General features: G+C 31.6%; 1 protein-coding gene across 1 annotated transcript in view; it reads right to left on the bottom strand.

Annotated features, from left to right (window-relative positions):
• LOC100201429 (uncharacterized) overlaps nt 1-16,872 on the bottom strand; it is a 94,599-nt gene that overhangs the window by 12,166 nt on the left and 65,561 nt on the right. The window contains exons 13-14 of the mRNA XM_065793232.1: nt 9,100-9,314; nt 8,719-8,930 (exon numbers count right to left, since the gene is read on the bottom strand). Of these exons, the coding sequence (XP_065649304.1) occupies nt 8,719-8,930; nt 9,100-9,314 (427 nt within the window). The remainder of the gene's footprint in view (nt 1-8,718; nt 8,931-9,099; nt 9,315-16,872) is intronic.

A 16,872-nucleotide genomic window follows, 5' to 3' on the forward strand; every position in this document is an offset into this window, starting at 1 on the left:
AGATCATTGGGCACAGAATGAAAAAGATATGTCAAAACGGCACCTGTTAGGTTTATAAGAGCACTAAACTCTTAGCATAAATATCATGGCAGCACAAAATCTGCAAACTAATAAGCACCAATCATGATGCATATGGAGTATAACGTGACTTTAGCTGATCATGATTTTGTAATTGCTCCTTAACACAAACTTATTCTTTCAGTAATTGCAGTCATAGAAATCAAAAAAAATTGTATGAAAAAACAAGCAGTCACATAATCTATAGCCCAACATACATAGCATTCAAAAGTGAAAAACATGATACATGAAAAAAGACTTAGTCACTTAGTCAAAAGACATGAACAGAATCAACCATTTCCCTGCATTTAAAAGCAGCTTATTTACTGAAGATGAAATTAGCAAACCAGTCATGATTATAACTGTTGATGGTGGGTCAGATGAAAATCCAAAATATGAAAAAACTATGCATTACACCAAGACTTATTTTAAAGAGCATGACCTTATTGGTATGTTTGTGGAAACCAATGCTCCTGGCAGAAGTGCCTTTAACAAGGTAGAGAGAAAAATGGCTCTGCTAAGCCATGACCTTGCAGGAATTGAACTTCCATTTAATCATTCTATAAGCCATCTTAATTCAAGAGAAGAAACAAAAGAGAAAGTTATAGAGAAGGCAAATTTTTCCAGCTGGTGAAGTTCTTTCACAAATTTGGTCCAGCAAAGTGATTGATATATTTGAAATTATAGCTGAATACAAACAGTGAAAAATATGCACAGTTAAAGCAGTTTGGAGCAGAGTGGGATGCTAATTATGTCAGAGAATATTGGAAGTTCTCAAATTGTCATATAGCAGAGGAGGGGTCTCTAAAAATGTATTATTTGAACAGCCCCTAATATTAGTTGCATAGTAACATTAGTTGCATAGCAACACTAGTTGCTTAACGATTTGTGTATTTAAAAATAGGTATCTTTTGTTTATGATATCTTTTAATATAAATAAAATTAAGAAAACTTAATTTTTTGAAATAAAGATTTGTGCAGCAAGATTGAGATATAGCAGAAGGGAAATATTTATGGAGCTTGGCTACCCTGGGTTCAACTGTTTCACCAAATCTTTTAGAGCTTGCTCAGAGTCCTAGCTGTGACTTTTTATTGTATTTCATCAGGCAATAAAAGCAAATCATTTGCTTGTTTTCAGAATGATTCCATTGCCTTTGTATATTCACCTTTAAATAAGTTTGGCAGACTTTTCTTTTTGATTTGTAGAACTTTAAAAAGAACTTACTGCACATTTGAAACAAAAGTGAAATAATTTCAAACTTTATTTAGTTTACTAAAAGTTTATTTAGTTACTAAAAAAAAATTATTTAGTTTATTTAGTTACTGAAAAAAATATTTAGTTACTAAAAAGTTATTTAGTTACAAGCAAGAATGAGTTTTGGTTTATCGTAATAGAGATAATAGCTTATTTGAGCATTGAACACGATTGCGGGAGGCTGAATAAGCGCAAATTGGCATAAGTGTAAATTGGCATAAGTGCAAAGCATTGCAAAAACTGACATAATTGTGAACTGGCATATGTGCGAATTGGCATAAGTGCGCCAAAAGAATTTGCAAACATTTGAATAAGTGCGAATTGGCATAAGTGTGTCGAATAAAATTGCTAATATTGGCATAAGTGCAAATTGGTATTTCGCACTTATAACAGTTCACACTTATGCCAATGTTTGCATATTTATTTGGCGCACTTATGCCAGTTCACATTTATGCTGACTCGCACTTATGTCAGTTTTTGCAACTGCTTTGCACTTATGCCAGTTTGCACTTATGCCAATTCGCACTTATGCCAGTTTCTGTAACTGCTTTGCAATTATGCCAGTTTGCACTTATGCCAATGTTTGCAAATTTGTTTGGCGCACTTATGACAATTCGCACTTACACTATTTGCACTTATGCTACTTCGCACTTATGAAATTCGCGCTTATTCAGTCGTCCCCATGATTTTATTTGTAGAAAAAAGAAAGAAATGCAACCTTACAATAATGGGAGAGTGGCTCAAGTTTGGCAGATAAAGCAGGTCTAATTTTTTATTATTTTTTATGCTAATTCACCTCCCCAAGGCTGAAAACGCCACTGCAGACAAGGAGGCTACTTAATTGTGGTTATAACCCTCTCTCAACTGTATAACTCCGAAACGCAAACCTTACTTATGATGCGAGCGCTCTACCACTACACCACGACCACATTACATTTATAATGTGCTTTTAGACTTTGTCTGAGAGTAAGAGGGTTGTTATTCATCAATATAGGAATTCCAACATTATTGCAATACTTTTTTGCAGTAAATAAATGAGTTTTGCTGTCTAACAAAAATTGCAGATTTTATGTCCAGAATTTAAATCCATAAACCACATCAAGTCTTAGGCTGTTACAGAAGAGAGATCAGATTAAAAATCAGCTGCTCGTTCCAAACAATCAAATAGTAAAGATTTTTTGTCAAGACAAGAGTATAAAGTTAAGTCATCAACAAATAGAATCATTTTAGATGTTAAATTTTCATGAAGATTGATATTCTAGATAAGAAACAATGCAGGAGCAAAGATTTAAGGATACCACAACATACCTTGCGGTACCCTTGAAGTTACTTGAAATAAAGAAGAGTGTAAGCCTTCAAGAATAAATTTATTACTGCAATTAGTAAGAAATAATTTAATAATCTCAAAACCTTTATATAAAGAAACTAATAACAGAGTGAAGACTATTTGTAGGATAGTTGGAGAGATCAAAGTGTTTTCTAGAGTTTTGAAAAATTGGAACCACTTATTTAGAATTTTTTTTTAAATTAAATATTATATAATTAATAAGATTAAATGTTAGATTTACTTTAGTTAATGACATCGTTAAAGGCTAACCAAAAGTCTCTAGAACCTAACATCTGATATAAGATACAAGATTTAGTAAACTGCAAATAACAGAGCTTAATATCAGACAGGACCTTTTTACATTGGCTTCTTGCAATAATAAAAAGACATTTGTTCTTAAAAGAGATGTTCTTGTAAAAAAGATGAAATAAATGATTAATATAGTAACTGCTCAAGATGGTGAAAAATATGGAGCTAAATGAGGTTTGACTTGAAGAGTAGCTTCCAAACTTTTAGTCCAGAAGGAATAAAAGCTTCTGAGATGCACTTTATGCATACATATTATGGATATAAACATATGTTTGCTATTTACTTAGATGCTAGCATACAACATCCTTTCATATTTATATAAACTTTAGTATTTATATGGTGTAGTATTTGCCAAAAGAGAAGATGATGATGATGATGATGATGATGATGATGATGATGATGATGATGATGATGATGAGGATAATGATGATGATGGTGATGATGATGGTGATGATGATGATGATGAGGATGGTGATGATGATGATGACGATGATGATGATGATGACAATGATGATGATGATGATGATGATGATGATGATGATGATGATGATGATGATGATGATGATGATGATGATGATGATGATGATGATGATGATGATGATGATGGTAATGATGGTTATGATAATTATGTTGATCATAATGATATTTGTATATGCATATATATGAATTTGAATTTGATTTTATTTAGAATCAATAAATTTACAATCAAGAATAACTTTTTATGCTTTTACAAAATTTAATAATACTGTAAATTAGTCAATCATTAATTATAAAGTATATGGGCAAAGAGATGCAACACCAGGCATCTCTATACTTTTTAATGTGTAGGGCAAATTGTCGATGAGACAAGTTGTCCATCATGATAGGAAACTTTTGAATAAGTTAACTGTGCTTTTTGTGGTAGCATATTCCAGGACAGAAGTCGATTGCTTCCTGTGGTAGCATATTCCAGGACAGTGTGACACGATTAGTAAAAAAGTGATGTCGCTCTTCGCAATCGTTAACAATTTGTCTGTGTAGCTGTTTATTATGACTTCTCCTGCTATATGCGTTGTAGGAGATGCTTTGAGGAACAAAAAAATTAACATCATCAATTTTATTTACAATTTAAACTGTTCAATAAGATCTCCTCTGGCTCTTCTCTCTTCCAGTGTTGTCATTCTAAATATATATTTAAGCGTTGCTCATATGGGAGATGTTTGATTGAGGAAACTTTTGTTGCTCTGCGCTGAACTCTTTTAATCATACTGATATCTTTTTTTAGGTGAGGAGACCATGTTTGAATAGCAAATTTCAGGTGTGGGCGCACGTATGTGATGTAAAGCATTTGCCAGAGGTGAATGCTTCTGCTTCGGAATGCTTCTTTGAGTAGGCCTAATTTGTAATTGGCTACTGAGACTGTAGACTCCACTTGGGCACGGACTTTAAGGTCATTTGATATCAGAACACCTAGGTCTCATTCAGTTTCAATTTCTTCCAGGTTACGACGAGTGCCTTCTGTGTTTGTCATTGAATAGACTTGATTAGATTTTCTGTTACCTCGACATACATGCATTGTTTTGCATTTTTCCACATTAAAGAATATCAACCATTTGTGAGACCATTTTATGGCTTGATCAATATCTGATTGTAAAGCTAGCATATCTTCATTCAATTTTATGATGTACATAAGTTTACAATCATCTGCATAGACCTTGAACCGAGGACGCTTCCTTGAGGAAGCCACTTGTGAGTTTTTTCCAATCTGATGTGAATATTTCAGCAGTTGAATAAGTATCAATGACAACACGCTGTTGTCTATTGATGAGCCAAGCATTTATCCACATGAATGCTTTCTTGTTGATGCCTTATGCTTTCAATTTGCTCAATAGACGATTGTGTGGAACTTTATCAAATCCTTTTGCAAAATCAGTGTAAATCACATCAACTGGATAATTTTTGTGTGCGGCTTCTGTGAGGAAGTTGCAAGTTTTGAGGAGATTAATTAAACAGTTTTTTCTTTGAACGAATCCATGTTGTGCTATGCTTATTAAACCATTTAAGTTACAGTGTAGCATTATTTTTTCATGTAATATGCTCTCGAATATTTTGCATGGTATTGATGTAAGAGAAACTGGTCTATAATTTGATGCTTTTAGTTTGCTTCCTTTATTGAAAAGGGGCGTGATGTTGGATTTCCTCCACAGGTCTGGTACATTGCTGGTTGAGAAGGATTTTTTTTTAAATTAACGTTTGAGGCGATGCGAAAGCTTCTGCGCAGTGTTTGAGTACACAAGGGTGAGTGTTATCAACATTGAAAGCTTTAGATCTGTCTAGGTTTGCAAGTCGAACATGGATATCATTGATTAAAAAGATATTCTCATCTAATATACATTTAAAGTTTGTCAGTTCGAGGTTCTAAATCCGGCCCAAGTCCATCTGGCTTGTTGTCAAATACCGATTGGAGATAATTGTTCAGAGCTGTGCAAATAATTTGAAGATCTGTTGAAATTGTTCCATCAGTTGTTTCTATAAAGTTGAATACATATTTTAAGTTGGTTTTGTTTTTGATATGTGCGTGTAGCTTCTTAGGGTCGTTTTTAAATAAATTAGCTAGGTTCTCTTCATAATCTAACACAACTATTCTCAAAGTTTTGGTTACATTTCTACATCCTTCTTTGTGCTTGTCTCTGAGCTCTCTATGTGTATGGCGACCAGAGGCGATATATTTATTCCAAAGTTCTTGCTTTGTTCTAATAGCTTTTAAAACTTCGCCTGTTATCCATGGTTTGTGTTTCTTCTTGAAGGGTTGAAGGATAAGGTAGTCCACGGAATGAGTTCTATTGTTAGTTCGTTGTACACTTCTAGGAATAGATTGTAAGATTCATTAGCTGAGTAGTTTTAAAATAAGCTGTTCCAATTGGTTGAACTTAATTTTAGTGAGAAATTAGTGTAGTCGGCTCTGCCCTAGATGTAGCATTTTTGTTGCATAATCATTGCCATGTCTATTGTGCCATTCAGAACCATTAGCCCGTGATTAGAGTGTGAGATTGTCCTATAGGAGTGTCCCCAAATGAGTCTTCCTCATTTATTTCTATCAAAAGATCTGGTTTGTCCGTAATTACTAGGTCAAGAGTACTGTTTGGCTCTGATAATCTGTTGTTACGATATGTTTTAATGGTGATCAATAGTGTGAGTAGATATTTATTTAAGCAATCTTGAAATCTCATGTATCCTGGTCATTCATTTAACACGTGCGCTGTTGTTGCCACACCGCAGCCAATCTCAATATACTCATAAAATGTGTTGCTAAAATTAAAGTCACCATATATTAGAATGAAATCACACTCTAACCTTTGGGCAGCAGCTTTGGAAGCTTTGATAGATGCTATACAGTTTTTAACATTTTCGTCATTTAGGTTGTGTAGTTGATATATACATCCAAGAAGAATTGAGTTGTTGCCAAGCTTAATAATGTGCCACATTTGTTCAATGAAGTCTGAGTTTAGTTGTGCAAAATTGGTTTCTAGTGTAATTATTTCTTCTTGTATATAAATGGCCACGCCACCTCCTCTTCCGCCTCTTTCTCTTCAATGAATTTGATAGCCTGGTATAACCATGTCACTTGTTCTATTGTACCAAGTTTCAGTGAAGAATAAAATGTGTAGTGTTTTTTTAACGTCTAATTTGTGTAAATGGGCTATAGTTTTGTCGCGTTTATTTTTATTTAATGAGCATAGATTGTTGGCCCAAAAGCGGAGATTTACAGGAGACAGATTATTCTTATTTATTACAGGAATGCTGGGTGTTATTTGGGTGTTTTTTTTAGGCGGACGAGTTCTCTTGAGCGGTGCTTGTTGTAGCTGCTATATTGCTTTGTCAATATTTGTTGGGAGCTGTTGTTGCTGAGACGAACATATATTCTTTTACTTGTTTGGCTTTGAGACTCAATTCAGCATATTTGACCGATTCTTTTGTGGATGACATTCCGAAACGGTTTGTCGAGAATCCCATCATCTTTCAGTTTTTCTTTTTAAGTCTAGCTCGAGTTTCATTGAACGCTGCTTGCTGAGCTGGAGTCCTGTCTTCTCGTGAGAAAACTCTGTTAAATTGTGGTAGTTAATGGTGATTGCAGTGATTTAAAACAACGGTTTGTTCCCTTTCATTTGCAAGAGAGACTTGAATAATATTAAAGTTATGAACAGTTTTTTTTTATTTGTATTTAGGCATTGTGCTTGTTTGATTGTGAAGCTTTCAAGACCACAAGCCTTAATGAACTCTGTGATGCTTGTCTTGTCGTCTTTGTTCTCGGTTTTGGGTAGACCAACCACAATGACATTAAAGGAACGATCCTGTCTTTGTTTTCGGTGGTGACAATGTTTATTATTTCGTTTCTGTATTTGACTGTTTCCGGTGCGTTTCCTTTGAGTTTTAAGGCATAGGTAACAGATTTCTTGTCTTCCAATTTCTTGTTGAGATTGTCGCTTTGGGCAGTGAGTTTTGCCTTGATTTCTTTGTTCAATTTAATTATCGGAGTGAGCACAGAGATTAACGCCACTTTGAGCATTTCAGCGACAAGGTTTTTGTAGTTTTCGTTGAATGCTTTGCTTGCGAATATTGTTGCCATGGTGTCTCTTATCACTGTATCCACTATCAATACGCAAGTTGGGTCAAGAGCGGCTGCAGCGGCCGCTGTTAACCTGGCTTTGCCGGTTGACGTGGAATTCATTTTATGAATAATTTATGATAATTGTCTTATTACACAGTGACTAAAAAGTCTCAGTATGTTTTTTTTATATATACAAAATATAACATGAATTTTGAATAAAAAAAATACTTTAGGATGTATAATTATTTATGCAGCCCTGGTCATAAACCTGACCCCAGCCCCATTATCAAACCCAACCCCAATCAAGTATAAACCCCAGTTGTTTACTAGTATTAGGAAAAATTTCAAATTTCAGAATTAAAATGTTGTATATCTAAAAATCTCTATATGGCCACAGTGCACTTGAAATTCATAATTTAGTATGAGATTTTTACTGGGGAGTAAAAATTCAAGATGGACAGTAAAAAAAAAAAAAATGTTCCTAATTCCTAAAAGATAGTGTAGAACATTTTTTAAAAATCATTTTAATTCAAAAAATTTCATGATGCAGAATTCTAAAACTAAAAATTTTATTTTCAGAAATATGATACTGAAAATATTTCAGAAATATGATACTGAAAATATTTCAAAAATATGATACTGAAAATATTTCAAAAATATGATACTGAAAATATTTCAGAAATATGATACAAAAAAATACTAGGAAAAGGTTATAAAAGTTAAAAAAAAAATAATTTATAAGAGTAACTCTAAATAATGAAGTTGATGATTTGATGATGACGATTTGATGAAGATGACTTAATGACTTAATAATGATGATTTGATGATGATGTTAATGATTTAATGATGATGATGATGACTAAATGATGATGATTTGATGAAAATGATGTCGATGACTTGACGATGATGATTTGATGATAATTTTAATGATTTGATGATGGTGATGATTTGATCATGATAATTTAATGATAATGATTTGATGATGATGGTAATGATGATGATTTGATCATGATAATTTGATAATGATAATGATGATGATGATGATGATGATGATGATGATGATGATGATGATGATGATGATGATGATGATGATGATGATGATGATGATGATGATGATGATGATGATGATGGTACCAACAACTAATTATCAAATAATAAAATTAAGAAATAGTATAAACATACTCAAACAGTTTTACAGAGTATTGAAACTCCAATCTTACAAAGACGTTGTATATATAAGTCAATTGAGATATATATTTAAACCATGATAGCCAACTTGGTAATCTTTTTGTATAAAAACCTGCAGAAAGCATGGAGCAAATCAGAACAGTTATTGCAACAATATGAGCTTTTCTAAGATTTTGAATGCTTGCACCAATTATGAGTCCTAAAGACTAAAAAATTAAACATAAATAATTTATATAATGCATTTAACTATGCCATGTAAATGTAAAATATAATAACTCAAAGTGCAAAATACATAAAGCAAATATAAATTAAAAATTAAAAATTTTTGCCATGAATTTGAAATTAAAAAAAACACAAATTTTCTAAAAAAATTACTTGTGCTGTTAAAGTAATTAACAGGTTATTAAAAAGCCCCAGTAGAAATATAGGAGAACGATTAAGTCCAGTTATCCAGTATGTAACTGTATAAATAAAAAACTGTGGAAGAAATATAATTGGTAGATCAACTACATTTTTAGCTGTATAGTATGCAGAGAGACGATACATGCCAGCATCACGCTCTTTGGCAATAACTTTACTTTCAATAGGAACTAAAAATAGAAAGATCTTGGGATAACAATTAAAATAAAAATATTTTTAAATGTTTCCTTAAAAAAATTTATAAAAAAAAAACTATTTAAGATTTTATTGCATAATAAACTTTTAGGTTAGGGTAGAGTTGATAATGACAAGTTTTTATTTAATATTATTTTTTTTAACATCTTCACTTCCAACAAGGCTGCAAACAACCATTATTAGAGTTGGAAGTTACTGGAAGAGAAAAGATGAAGTTTACAGAGCATGATAACAATTGACAATTGATTTAAAAGATTGCAAACTATATGAATCAGAAAAGCAAGATGAAGGAAGCAAACTCCAAAGAAATGATGTTTGAGGAAAAAAACTAAACAAAAAAGAGTTTTTAGAGCACTTAGGAATACTCACAGAAAAAGGAATCAATTGAATGACAAGTAACACTAGAATGAATTTTAGTAGATGTCACAAAAGACGTCAGCTCTTTAGAGCAGTGCCCGTTATAGTATTTGTGGAAAAAGAGGAAGAAAAGCAACATTACAGCAATGTGATAATGGTTGGAGGTTGGCTGCAAGAGCAGGTCCAACTATGTTTACAATGCATTTTTGCACCTAGTCTAAAAAAGAAAGGGCATCATTGAAAGATACGCCCCAGATATGGCAACAGTATTCCATACAAGGACGCATTTGAGATTTATAGAGATACAGAATAGAATCCTGAGTACAAAAGTGTTGAGCATGATAAAGAGATGCAACCTCAGCAGCTGCTAATTTTGCAATTGATTTGATATATGGTTTCCTAAAAAGATCAGAAGAGTTAATCCTAGAAGATGAAGGGTAGATGACTCATTGGATACACTACCGCTCATAAATATAGAAAGATCTAGATTACTGCAATAACAATTAGCTGAAAAAAATTTTATCTGAGTTTTATCTGAGTCAGAGCTCACCAGCCACTGAGAGCCCCATGCTGTAGCAGATGAGATCCTTTTCAAGCTCAAATGTCCCCTCCAAGCAATCAGAGAGTATTGGCTTCTTATCAAGACAAGAGTAATGGTTGTATCATCAGCAAACAAAGCCATCTTAGATGTGAGAATTTCTGGAAGATCGTTAATGTAAATTAAAAAGAGTATAGGGCCAAGGATAGAACCTTGAGAAACTTCATATCCTGTAACTTCTCAAGTTAAAGAAGAAGAGTATTTGATCAGAAATAACATCAAAAAGAGTACAGTCTTGAGATGAAGGAGAGCGACATAGAACAAAGAGAAAGGCAATAGAGTGAAGTGGTGGTAAACTAAAGCACGTAAAAAAATAGTTAGTAGATTCAAACCTAGTTTCCTGACAAATGGATGAACTCTTACAAATGTAAATGCTTTGACCAAGCATGTGACTATTGGAGTCTTTACAAATTAAAGTAAGATAACCATCAACACTAAGATCACAAGATGATAGCCAAACTCAAATTAGTCTCACAAAGAGCAAGTAGGTCAAGTGAAATTTGCAAGAGATAAGACACAACAGAAGAAAAGTTACTTCGAAGACCAAGAATATTAATGAATGATAGATTTAAAGAACCTGGTGATGACAATGGTTTTTTGTATTTTATAGTTTTTGGTACTTTAGTCATTTTTAAGTTTGTTAAAGAACTTGACTTAAATCACAGATATTACTCAGTATACTATTTTATATCAAAGCAATTGCCTCACTACTATCAATAAACCCTTAGGCGTAACAAAGGGCTCCAAATGTGGCCCCGACAATGCACACCAAAAGTATAAACAGGGACACCACCCATGCGCAACATAGCACAGTTAGTACTCTGATGTTTTACAGCTGTTGATAGAACAGGCTTTTCTGATAGCTACCACTTTCTGATAGAGTTCAGGGAACCTGACTACCAGCTGGTCTTAAAACCATAAAACTGAATTTTAGAGCTGTACTCTCATTAGGAGATAATAGAATGAGTTGCCTAGTCATAAAAAGAGAGACACAAGCAAAATCCATGCATTGAATCAAGAAGAACCAGCATTCAACATCCTAAACTAGAAAAAATGTATTATAAATACATCTACACCAGCCTAAAAGATGGAGATGGGGTGCAAGACTGGTTAACAGATTAATAATTGGACTAAAAACCTCTTGGATCACTTGATACCTCAGGGTATGCAGTGATCCAAGAGGACTGATCACACAGTGATCCAAGAGTAAAGTGAAGAGCATTTAATAGTTAATATTATAATAAAATAATAGCAAAAATTATATATATATAATTTTTATATATATATCGAATTTTCAACAATTTGTAAAATTATACAAAAAAAGTTACATGTTTTTCGTATTAAAAAAAACTAATCAATAGACAATAAATTGACATTAAATAAAATAAATGTAAGAGTTTGAAAAAAGACATAAGATTAGGCGCCTTTGAATTGCAAAGTTGTTTCCCGCCTCCGCCCGCCTCATATTTTAATAAATAAAACGATTTTGTCCATTATTTGTTTTTTGCCTATTTTTTCCATTTTTTAAAAAACTTAAAAAGTAAAAGTTGAGCGATAGGGCAAAATATGAAAATACTCTTGTGAATTGCTGCATACATGACTCCAACTGTGGAGAAAAAATTGTGTGCTGGAAAATATTTTGTTTAGACAATAAAGAATTAACTGTTCAAGGGTTGTATGATATATATATATATATATATATATATATATATATATATATATATATATATATTTATATATATATATATATACATATATATATATATATATATATATATATATATATATATATTTATATATATATATATATATATATATATATATATATATATATATATATATATATATATATATATATGTATATATATATATATATATATATATATATATATATGTATATATATATATATATATATATATATATATATATATATATATATATATGTATATGTATGTATTATATATATATATATATATATATATATATATATATATATATATATATATATATATATATAAAAATTAATTTAATTTATTATTGCTCTGTTCTTTAAGAACATTAAGCACTCTGTTTTTAAAATACACTAAAATAAGATAGACAAATATAATGTATGTGAAAACTATTAAATGGTAATAGCACAAATAATAAAAAAGTATAAGTTGCTTAACTTTTTCTCTATAGGAATGAAAGTAAAACAGCTTGTTGCTATATTTGGTCATTTTGTAAAATTTTACATAAACAATACAATTTTAAATGAAAGTGAAAGCAATGTTACAAATGCAAATGAAAATGCTTTTGATGTAATGGTTGAAGCTCAAAAAAGACCTTCAACAAGAACAATTCCAGAACTCAAAAATCCACACAATAAAAAAGATGAGTTATTTAATTCATTAATAAAATTTAACGAAAAGAGTGAATTTAAATGGACATTCTCAGAAATAAGTTCAAATATGGATTTTAACACAATAAATATTTTAACAGATGTATTATGGTATATTGATGGGCATTATGAAAAGTTTGCTGAGCGATATTGTGGTATACCAAAAGTATTTTATCAATTTACTAATTATAATAAACCGGAAAGATATAAACATAGATAAGATATAAATATTTTAAATTTACATTCTCAAAGATTGTTTGGTAATCTTCAATCTGGTTTTTGGAATCATCCAAAATGGAAACCTTTTAAGCAAGAAGTTAAGATGCTGGCTCAAGGGCTTTAAAAATACTGCAATGTTATAAAATCCAAAAGAAGCCAAGTTCTTATAAATCATCATACCAACGAACAAGTCCAATGTATAAGCAACTCGCTGAATATAATGTACATTCCGGCACGACACACACCATCTGAAGATATCACTGATCTGTCAGATTTAATAAACAGTGGAGAAATTGATCAAATCTATTTATTAGAAAAATTAGACCTTCTATCAAATGATCGTCATTAAAGATATGAGTATATAGAAGAAGTAAAAAAAGAAGTAAAAGTACCTACTATATTAATAACTTATTCTCCGGGAAGTAACTTATCACCTACAGTGGATTTGGCATACATCAACTATAGATATTAATTCTGCTCTTCATTCTAGCCAACCCTTAATTGAAACAATTAAACTACAAATTCCCAAATACCACTCAAGAGCTATGTGAAAGGCTGCTTTTGAAAAATATGGTCTGATTAATCCCTCTGTTAAGAAAAGTATTTTAAGACATGTACAAAGATCTAGCTGGTGATGTTTCAGCTGCTAACACATTATCCCAAGCCAAAGTTGATAATCAAGTAGATATATTTTTTGAACTTGAAGATCCTGATCTGATATACGATTTTCGTGAACTTTATGCTGGTAGACATACACAATTTGATACTTTTTGGGCTAAACCAAAAGTATTTCTTGAAGAAGACATCGGAACTACTGTAGATGATAGACGACATTCACAAGTTATGCATTTAGCAAAAGCAGTTTCAGTTAGAGATTTTCGAGTCATGTTGCAGCCAAACTATCTGATGATACCCCTATTCCATCTAAATCGTATACCTAATTGCAGTTTATGCCAGCTAGAAAAGAAACAAAAATTTCACAGTGGTACACAAGGATTTTGAACGTGAAAAGAATGGTACAGCAAAGACAATGGCATAAACAACACCCTGATTCTCATTATGCAGCTTGTATATTTCACCATCAGCGCGAGTTTGCTCTGAAAACAAGGGATGTATCTATACTAGTTTGTGCTAATAATAAAGTATTTTAAAGTAGATTAAAGTAGGAGAACCTTTATGTCCAGTAGCATTGGTCAAGCGAGGTCACCAGGTGCTTGTTCATGGAAAAACGTTGTTTCAGGTTAGTGATCATGACTTCACACGCTTCAGTATAATTCCATCTGTGTCACTGGTTGTTGATATACCAGAAAAAATATCTGAGTCTTGGTATGATGGCCAAGTAAATGTGGCATATAAAGACAGTGCATTTGAGCCTTCTTCTCCAATTAGACGTGCAGTTGAATTAGCAAATCTTATATCTGAGGCTGCTAAAATAAAGTCGGTTTTGTTTATCTACTTGATGGTGGTCCTGACCACAGAGTGACCTACATGAGTGTTAAGTTATCAATGATTTCCCTTTTTTTATATCTTGATCTTGACTATTTGTGTGCTGCTCTCACTGCTCCTTATCATTCATATAGAAATCCTGCTGAACGAGTAATGTCAACTTGAATATGGGTCTTCAATCAGTTGGTGTTGCACATGATAGAATGGTTGACAGTAGCGAAGAAGCTTTAAAAAGCTGTAATAGAGTTGTAAAAATAAGAATAATTGCAAAAAAGCATATCCTTCGCGAAAATATATTGGACTCAATAGAGCCTGTGAAAATACTTCTGAGTAAAATAACTGACAATAAAAGACAAGAAGTTTAATGTTATGCAGTCATTTCCATTTATTTAATCAAAAATTGAAAAATTACAAGTTTTTTATAATTTTACAAAATTAGGTTAGATGTCACTCATATAGTTAAAAACTAGTCATTGGAGTAACACCTAAATAAAATAAACAAAAAAAAAATCAACGGCAATAATAATAAATAAAATAAATTAATTTAAAAATACTAATAATAACGATAAATAAATAATAATAAATTAAACAATAAGACAAAAAATATGAAAACACTCAATTAACAACAACAAACAAAAATAAAGCAATTAGCAAAACAGCACAAATAAAAACAAACTTTCTCGCAAACGAAAATGCAAAACACAAAAACTACAAAATGAAAATGCAAACACGAAAACTTCTACAAAATAAAATTAAATTAAAAAAATAAAAACAAACTTAGTTATTTATTGGCAAAGCAAGAAAGGTGTAGAAATATTAGTAAAATAGAAAAACGGTGAACAACAATAAAAATATTTAGCAACAGCAGCACAAATGATTACTAACTTTACCCAAACAAAATGTCAAAACACAAAAACTACAAAATAAAAGCAAAAACTACAAAACGAAAATGCAAACACAAAAACTTGTACAAAATAAAAAAAATAAAAAAATAATAATAATTGTTATATTTGGCGAAAAAAATAGTGTAGAAAAATTTGTTTCTGTCAGCTTCTGAAAAACTTCAAAATGAAGTGTGGAGTTATTTGAATAGATTAGATTCTGAGTTTAATCTAAGCTTTAGTGAAAAAATTAGTCTGAATTGTTTGACACCAATTTTAAAACAATTTTTAAGTCATTGTTGCCATCTATGTCACTATTTCTTTAAAGTGAAAAAGTGCGGTAATCTAGAATGTGAAATCTGTGGCAGGTTGAGAGTGTCTACTGAAGAATTCTCTAAGATCAAATTATTTCCAGACCCTATGATGAAAGATGATGGTCATTTCAAATCTTTTGAGGATATTCATGGGACAGAAACTTCGGAAAATGATAGACCTTCACTCAAGAAAGGTAAAAGCAGTTCTCTTCTTTTCTATACCAGTGTACAACATGCCAAGAATAGTGGCATTATGCTGTGTTGGGATGAGTGTGGTATATGGAGAATAATCTACGCTTCACAAAAACTTAAAACAGATGAGAGGCCACTGCTTGAATATGCTCTAGATGGTCTGTGTTTTTCTTGTCGTTCCTTACTGCAGGATGCTGAATTACCTGATGGTTTGCAAGATGTGATGTTTGTTCAATCAATGAATTGTGGTGAACCAGTTTGTAATACCTTTGTACTACTCAGCTAACTATGTTGACGCTTGTGTTTATTGTTCAACAGACCCACCAATAGCAACACACAAAAAAGACTATTTTCCACAATGTGACGAATGCTGTTCTCAACCAAATATTTCTCGCAGAACTACTAAGAAAAAGTAATGTATTGCGAATGTGTTTTCTGTGAGCATTATTGTACTACAGTATTAGTTATATAAACTATAATCATAATTTGTAGAGAATATTATAACAATACTTTCATTTATTTGTTATTTTTATGTTAAGAAGAGCAAGGAAGACATTTCAAATGTATAATGTTTTTTTTTCACAAGGTCTTAGAGATAAGAAGTTTTATTTTGTAATAAAACATTGTTTAAAATTTGCACCACATAATTTTATTAAAATTTCATGCAAGAGGTCAATTGTAGTTATAGTTAAAGAAATTATGAAATGACAATATTTTGTAAAATACTCGAGAAAATTCATAATTCAAAAGGATGTGGTCTAAGGTCAAGGCCAAAGACCTAATTTTTGAACTTAAGGCAAGGCCAAGGACTAACAATTCTGAAAAAAGTATAACAACAAAAAAAATTAATAAATTCGCAGTAATAGCCCAAGTGACAAGCTCCGTCACGCCTTCATGGTGCACATTATAATAAAATAAAAACAACCTTATTGTATACAAATAAGTCTTGCAAATTTTTGCAAAGCATATACAACCTAGATCAATACGCTTTACTTAGTCGACCTAGATTATTCTAGGTCGAGTACATAACACAATCAAAACATCTATATAGGCTCATCAGGTCTATATGAATTCTTATTCTTTACTGCTTGTTATACCTTACTCGACCGAGATTATTTTAGGTCGAGTAAGGTATAACAATTATT

This window comes from Hydra vulgaris, chromosome 03 (assembly GCF_038396675.1).
Source record: "Hydra vulgaris chromosome 03, alternate assembly HydraT2T_AEP".
Lineage (NCBI taxonomy): Eukaryota > Metazoa > Cnidaria > Hydrozoa > Anthoathecata > Hydridae > Hydra > Hydra vulgaris.